Raw genomic sequence first — 7,867 nt, 5'->3', positions numbered from 1 at the left:
ATACTGTACATGACCTACCTAGCCTTTCACCATACTTTATTATGACTATACTGTACCTAGCCTTTCACCATACTTTATTATGGCTATACTGTACATGACCTACCTAGCCTTTCACCATACTTTATTATGGCTATACTGCCCCTAGCCTTTCACCATACTTTATTATGGCTATACTGTACATGACCTACCTAGCCTTTCACCATACTTTATTATGGCTATACTGTACCTAGCCTTTCACCATACTTTATTATGGCTATACTGTACGTTGCCTACCTAGCCTTTCACCATACTTTATTATGGCTATACTGCCCCTAGCCTTTCACCATACTTTATTATGGCTATACTGCCCCTAGCCTTTCACCATACTTTATTATGGCTATACTGCCCCTAGCCTTTCACCATACTTTATTATGGCTACACTGTACATGACCTACCTAGCCTTTAACCATACTTTATTATGGCTATACTGCCCCTAGCCTTTCACCATACTTTATTATGGCTATACTGCCCCTAGCCTTTCACCATACTTTATTATGGCTATACTGTACATGACCTACCTAGCCTTTAACCATACTTTATTATGACTATACTGCCCCTAGCCTTTCACCATACTTTATTATGGCTATACTGTACGTGGCCTTTCTAGCCTTTCACCATACTTTATTATGGCTATACTGTACCTAGCCTTTAACCATACTTTATTATGGCTATACTGTACGTGGCCTTTCTAGCCTTTATTATGACTATGCTCTACGTGAACTAGCCTTTCACCATATTTTATTATGACTATACTGTACATGACCTTGCCTTTCAACATACTTTATCTCAATGTATTATGTGTGCAACATTGTAACTAATAAAATGAAGACTGCATCAACTTTGTCACTGACTGCATCAGGCTGCCTAAAGAAGCATCAAGAGGAGAAGACTGCATAGCAACTGTGAACTAGGATTTTCAATTGGTGCATAAATCGAAGAGGGTGCGGCTTTACTACATTGAGTAAAATATATATTTTACTTTCAGTTTCATTTCTTCGTTTGCGACTGTTGGTTTGGTCCAGTTTCATATATTTTTCAGCATTGGAAAGACTTGGAAAAAGAAATCATGAAAACGGTTTTGTCCGTAGTTGCTTTCTGCGTCGTGTTGGTGACCATAAACGCAAAAGAATGTAAGTAATGTATAAGAATTACTTTGTAATTATGATTAGCCTATATTGATGGGATTGTGTTGTGTACGAACTTAATTTGAAAGGCCTCACCCACGACGTTCCTGAAAACAATTATATATTTCCTTATATCTTAACTTATATCTTAAGTCGACAGCAAATGTGTACTTTATATGGGTTACGCTTCTAAGCAAATGTATATTGAGCAGAGAGATTACTATTTTGTTTTTATAGTGAGAATAAGATAATCAACTTCTGTGATACTGCATATGTGTGTGCGGGCGCCTGCCTGACTGTGCCATTCCCTCCTCCCCCTGTAGCTCCCCCCAAGGTGCAGGTGTACAGCCGTAACCCAGGGGAACATGGGAAGGACAACACCCTGATCTGTCACGTGAGTGGCTTCCACCCCCCTGACATCAGCATCCAGCTCCTGAAGAATGGTGTGGAGATCCCAGACGCCAAGCAGACAGACCTGGCCTTCGAACAGGGATGGCAGTTCCACCTCACCAAGAGTGTTGGATTCACACCAGACAGCGGAGAGGAGTACACCTGCAGAGTCCGCCACCTGAAGAATCTGAAGACCTACACCTGGGGTGAGTTACTAGTGTAGTTAGTAGTTAGAGGAGTACACCTGGGGTGAGTTACTAGTGCAGTTAGTAGTTAGATGAGTACACCTGGGGTGAGTTACTAGTATAGTTAGTAGTTAGAGGAGTACACCTGGGGTGAGTTACTAGTATAGTTAGTAGTTAGAGGAGTACACCTGGGGTGAGTTACTAGTATAGTTAGTAGTTAGAGGAGTACACCTGGGGTGAGTTACTAGTGTAGTTAGTAGTTAGAGGAGTACACCTGGGGTGAGTTACTAGTATAGGTAGTAGTTAGAGGAGTACACCTGGGGTGAGTTACTAGTGTAGTTAGTAGTTAGAGGAGTACACCTGGGGTGAGTTACTAGTATAGTTAGTAGTTAGAGGAGTACACCTGGGGTGAGTTACTAGTATAGTTAGTAGTTAGAGGAGTACACCTGGGGTGAGTTACTAGTGTAGTTAGTAGTTAGAGGAGTACACCTGGGGTGAGTTACTAGTATAGTTAGTAGTTAGAGGAGTACACCTGGGGTGAGTTACTAGTATAGTTAGTAGTTAGAGGAGTACACCTGGGGTGAGTTACTAGTGTAGTTAGTAGTTAGAGGAGTACACCTGGGGTGAGTTACTAGTATAGGTAGTAGTTAGAGGAGTACACCTGGGGTGAGTTACTAGTGTAGTTAGTAGTTAGAGGAGTACACCTGGGGTGAGTTACTAGTATAGTTAGTAGTTAGAGGAGTACACCTGGGGTGAGTTACTAGTATAGTTAGTAGTTAGAGGAGTACACCTGGGGTGAGTTACTAGTGTAGTTAGTAGTTAGAGGAGTACACCTGGGGTGAGTTACTAGTATAGTTAGTAGTTAGAGGAGTACACCTGGGGTGAGTTACTAGTGTAGTTAGTAGTTAGAGGAGTACATCTGGGGTGAGTTACTAGTGTAGTTAGTAGTTAGAGGACTACACCTGGGGTGAGTTACTAGTATAGTTAGTAGTTAGAGGAGTACACCTGGGGTGAGTTACTAGTATAGTTAGTAGTTAGAGGAGTACACCTGGGGTGAGTTACTAGTATAGTTAGTAGTTAGAGGAGTACACCTGGGGTGAGTTACTAGTATAGTTAGTAGTTAGAGGAGTACACCTGGGGTGAGCTACTAGTATAGTTAGTAGTTAGAGGAGTACACCTGGGGTGAGTTACTAGTATAGTTAGTAGTTAGAGGAGTACACCTGGGGTGAGTTACTAGTATAGTTAGTAGTTAGAGGAGTACACCTGGGGTGAGTTACTAGTATAGTTAGTAGTTAGAGGAGTACACCTGGGGTGAGTTACTAGTATAGTTAGTAGTTAGAGGAGTACACCTGGGGTGAGTTACTAGTATAGGTAGTAGTTAGAGGAGTACACCTGGGGTGAGTTACTAGTGTAGTTAGTAGTTAGAGGAGTACACCTGGGGTGAGTTACTAGTATAGTTAGTAGTTAGAGGAGTACACCTGGGGTGAGTTACTAGTATAGTTAGTAGTTAGAGGAGTACACCTGGGGTGAGTTACTAGTATAGTTAGTAGTTAGAGGAGTACGCCTGGGGTGAGTTACTGGTGTAGTTAGTAGTTAGAGGAGTACACCTGGGATGAGTTACTGGTGTAGTTAGTAGTTAGAGGAGTACACCTGGGGTGAGTTACTAGTGTAGTTAGTAGTTAGAGGAGTACACCTGGGGTGAGTTACAAGTATAGTTAGTAGTTAGAGGAGTACACCTGGGGTGAGTTACTGGTGTAGTTAGTAGTTAGAGGAGTACACCTGGGGTGAGTTACTAGTGTAGTTAGTAGTTAGTAGTTGAAGTACACCTGCAGAGTCCCTCACCTGAGGTGAAAACCCACACGTTGCTAAGTTCTCTTTCAGAATCTGACTTCAGGGTGTGTGTGTGTGTGTGTGTGTGTGTGTGTGTGTGTGTGTGTGTGTGTGTGTGTGTGAGTTAATCATAATATATATATGCCATTGACTAACAGAAACCAACTTTTCCTATTTCCTCTACAGAACCAGATATGTAAGGCTTCGGTGCTCATCGCTGCAGGTGTGTATGTCTGATCATTTCATTTGTAGAGAAACACTCTATTTAGATGGCAGTTCTTTAGCTTTGGTCACTAACAACTGGTGGTTATTGTTATACTGTGTAGAGAACTGAATAGTGCTGGACAATATGGTAGGGCTGGGCGATATGGTAGGGCTGGACAATATGGTAGGGCTGGACAATATGGTAGGGCTGGGCGATATGGTAGGGCTGGGTGATATGGTAGGGCTGGGCGATATGGTAGGGCTGGGCGATATGGTAGGGGTGGACAATATGGTAGGGCTGGGCAATATGGTAGGGCTGGGCGATATGGTAGGGCTGGACGATATGGTAGGGCTGGACAATATGGTAGGGCTGGGCGATATGGTAGGGCTGGACAATATGGTAGGGCTGGGAGATATGGTAGGGCTGGGCGATATGGTAGGGCTGGACAATATGGCAGGGCTGGACGATATGGTAGGGCTGGACGATATGGTAGGGCTGGACAATATGGTAGGGCTGGACAATATGGTAGGGCTGGGGGATATGGTAGGGCTGGGGGATATGGTAGGGCTGGACAATATGGTAGGGCTGGACAATATGGTATGGCTGGGCGATATGGTAGGGCTGGACAATATGGTAGGGCTGGGGGATATGGTAGGGCTGGGGGATATGGTAGGGCTGGGCGATATGGTAGGGCTGGACAATATGGTAGGGCTGGGCGATATGGTAGGGCTGGACAATATGGTAGGGCTGGGCGATATGGTAGGGCTGGGAGATATGGTAGGGCTGGACAATATGGTAGGGCTGGACAATATGGTAGGGCTGGGCGATATTTAACAATAAATCAAATGATCCATGTTACATTGTTGACAGCACATTGTTTAAAGTAATCCTTCTAACCCCCCCCCTTAAAATATTTAGATGCACTATTGTAAAGTGGTTGTTCCACTGGATATCATAAGGTGAATGCACCAATTTGTAAGTCGCTCTGGATAAGAGCGTCTGCTAAATGACTTAAATGTAATGTAATGTAAAGTTGTGCACTTTAAATGTAGCCTACAGCTCTGAGGACAAAGTAATTGTCTTATCTTCAAGCTAATGTTTCTCTCATGGCCTATCGGGTTGCATTTTACATGAACAGGTGTTTTACTATCATAGCATTTAGCCCTTTGGTCAGCCCTGACAATGGTATGCTGTCTTCCCCACTTCAAATAACGGTTAGCCTACAGCACCAACGGAGGGTCCACAACACTGACACAGGTCAACACAAAACACTCAACACAAAACGTTTTTTTGAAACAGAATCAGTTCTATGACTTCTTTCACTGTTGATGTTAGCCTAGGCTACTGTTAGCCAAACACTGTTGCTGTTAGCCTAGGCTACTGTTAGCCAAACACTGTTGCTGTTAGCCTAGGCTACTGTTAGCCAAACACTGTTGATGTTAGCCTAGGCTACTGTTAGCCAAACACTGTTGCTGTTAGCCTAGGCTACTGTTAGCCAAACACTGTTGCTGTTAGCCTAGGCTACTGTTAGCCAAACACGGTTGCTGTTAGCCTAGGCTACTGTTAGCCACACTGTTGCTGTTAGCCTAGGCTACTGTTAGCCAAACACTGTTGCTGTTAGCCTAGGCTACTGTTAGCCAAACACTGTTGCTGTTAGCCTAGGCTACTGTTAGCCAAACACTGTTGCTGTTAGCCTAGGCTACTGTTAGCCACACTGTTGCTGTTAGCCTAGGTTACTGCGGAATAGCATGTAATTTAACAAACCTAACATTGAAATACCTTTATAGAAGGTAAAGTAAAAACCCAAACTGGTCCATGCATCAATACCGGTATATAGTCAAATATGGTATATCGCCCAGCCCTAGTACTGCATACTGTGTAATATATAAGCTTTAATGAAGTAAGCATGAACCATTGTGGAAATGAAACGTGGATGAGATGAATGACCTCTTGTTGATGTTGTTGTTGACAACCACAGAATACACCAGCCTCCGAGAATCTCCACTCCAGATGCTGTGGATATTCCTGGGAATCATCTTCACAACACTATCCTATCAAAACTAATCTTCACAACACTATCCTATCAAAACTCATCTCCACAACACTGTCCTGTCAAAACTAATCTTCACAACACTGTCCTGTCAAAACTAATCTCCACAACACTATCCTGTCAAAACTCATCTTCACAACACTATCCTGTCAAAACGAATCTTCACAACACTGTCCTGTCAAAACACTGCAGGTGAAATCTGTAATGACTCTCTGCACATTGTGACTTATCATTGACATTGAACTTAAATTGTATTGTATTTGAACAGGGCTTGATTTGTGTGGTATTTGATGTGTGTAAGTAATGAAGCTCGTATCTGTGTGATTGTAAATCTGCACCAGAGGAAAACACCCTAATTGCAGCCAGGCTTGTCATGTCAACCTATACAGTAGAACCTGGGTTATGTAATGTGTCAATCTATACAGTAGGACCTGGGTTATGTAATGTGTCTATACAGTAGGACCTGGGTTATGTAATGTGTCAATCTATACAGTAGGACCTGGGTTATGTAATGTGTCTATACAGTAGGACCTGGGCTATGTAATGTATCAACCTATACAGTAGGACCTGGGTTATGTAATGTGTCTATACAGTAGGACCTGGGTTATGTAATGTGTCAATCTATACAGTAGGACCTGGGTTATGTAATGTGTCTATACAGTAGGACCTGGGCTATGTGGGCTTATCTCTTAGCTATGATCTGGAAATAAGTACAACTGATCAACAATCAAGATGTGATTGATGAGAAGAAATGTAGAACTTTAATCTGTTTTTAAATAGTGTAGATTATAAAGTGCTTTCTCTTTGGTTTTTAAAATCACATCACCAAAATAAATAAAGTCTGACTTGATTGCCTTTGAACTACCAGTTACTTCCTGTTCTATTCTTGTCTAAAAAAAGCTACATGATATTTGTATGCAGTATATGTCATAGTATTCTGCTAATTTATCACTTTACTGAAACTTGATTATGTAAAAGTCATGTACCACTGTCTCACCTTGTACTGTTTAGAGCAGACCATCCAATCTAATGTTGAAGAGCGGGTTGCCTCCTCTGCTGTAGTTGAGGGCTAAATCACCATGGAGATATTTCTATATAAATCACAAGCTCTACAGCCAGGACATTAGACCAAATGCAGGATGACAATATTACTGTCGACTCTAAATGGATTCATGTTATTTCTCCTCAAGTTCCATGGTCTCTGCCCGTTTAATGATCAGACACCATTGTGTGGTCACAGTCATGTGATCAGACACACCATTGTGTGGTCACAGTCATGTGATCAGACACACCATTGTGTGGTCACAGTCATGTGATCAAACACACCATTGTGTGGTCACAGTCATGTGATCAGACACACCATCGTGTGGTCACAGTCATGTGATCAGACACACCATTGTGTGGTCACAGTCATGTGATCAAACACCATTGTGTGGTCACAGTCATGTGATCAGACACACCATTGTGTGGTCACAGTCATGTGATCAGACACACCATTGTGTGGTCACAGTCATGTGATCAGACACACCATCGTGTGGTCACAGTCATGTGATCAGACACACCATTGTGTGGTCACAGTCATGTGATCAGACACACCATTGTGTGGTCACAGTCATGTGATCAAACACACCATTGTGTGGTCACAGTCATGTGATCAGACACACCATTGTGTGGTCACAGTCATGTGATCAGGCACACCATCGTGTGGTCACAGTCATGTGATCAGACACACCATCGTGTGGTCACAGTCATGTGATCAGACACACCATCGTGTGGTCACAGTCATGTGATCAGGCACACCATCGTGTGGTCACAGTCATGTGATCAGACACACCATTGTGTGGTCACAGTCATGTGATCAGACACACCATCGTGTGGTCACAGTCATGTGATCAGACACACCATTGTGTGGTCACAGTCATGTGATCAGACACACCATTGTGTGGTCACAGTCATGTGATCAGACACACCATCGTGTGGTCACAGTCATGTGATCAGACACACCATCGTGTGGTCACAGTCATGTGATCAGACACACCATTGT

At 43.0% G+C, this 7,867-nt stretch overlaps 1 protein-coding gene across 2 annotated transcripts; it reads left to right on the top strand.

Annotated features, from left to right (window-relative positions):
* Positions 1 to 880: 880 nt before the first annotated feature.
* b2mg (Beta-2-microglobulin precursor) lies at positions 881 to 6,684 on the top strand. 2 transcript variants are annotated; one of them, NM_001198574.1, is given in 5 exon segments: positions 1,090 to 1,169; positions 1,487 to 1,759; positions 3,755 to 3,791; positions 5,752 to 6,326; positions 6,395 to 6,682. In NM_001198574.1, coding segments are annotated over 3 exon segments (351 nt in total). In that variant the 5' UTR covers positions 1,090 to 1,105; the 3' UTR covers positions 3,769 to 3,791; positions 5,752 to 6,326; positions 6,395 to 6,682.
* Positions 6,685 to 7,867: the final 1,183 nt, after the last annotated feature.

This window comes from Salmo salar, chromosome 07 (genome assembly GCF_965601325.2).
Source record: "Salmo salar chromosome 07, fSalSal1, whole genome shotgun sequence".
Classification (NCBI taxonomy): Eukaryota; Metazoa; Chordata; class Actinopteri; order Salmoniformes; family Salmonidae; genus Salmo; species Salmo salar.
This window is presented reverse-complemented; position numbering and strand designations above follow the sequence as displayed.

Bases quoted from the DNA above. Each gene is read 5' to 3' on its own strand.
- b2mg (XM_082977203.1), top strand. From the start codon at position 1,106: ATGAAAACGGTTTTGTCCGTAGTTGCTTTCTGCGTCGTGTTGGTGACC. The intron at 1,170-1,486 runs GTAAGTAATGTA...CTCCCCCTGTAG, and splicing joins GACCATAAACGCAAAAGAAT to CTCCCCCCAAGGTGCAGGTG.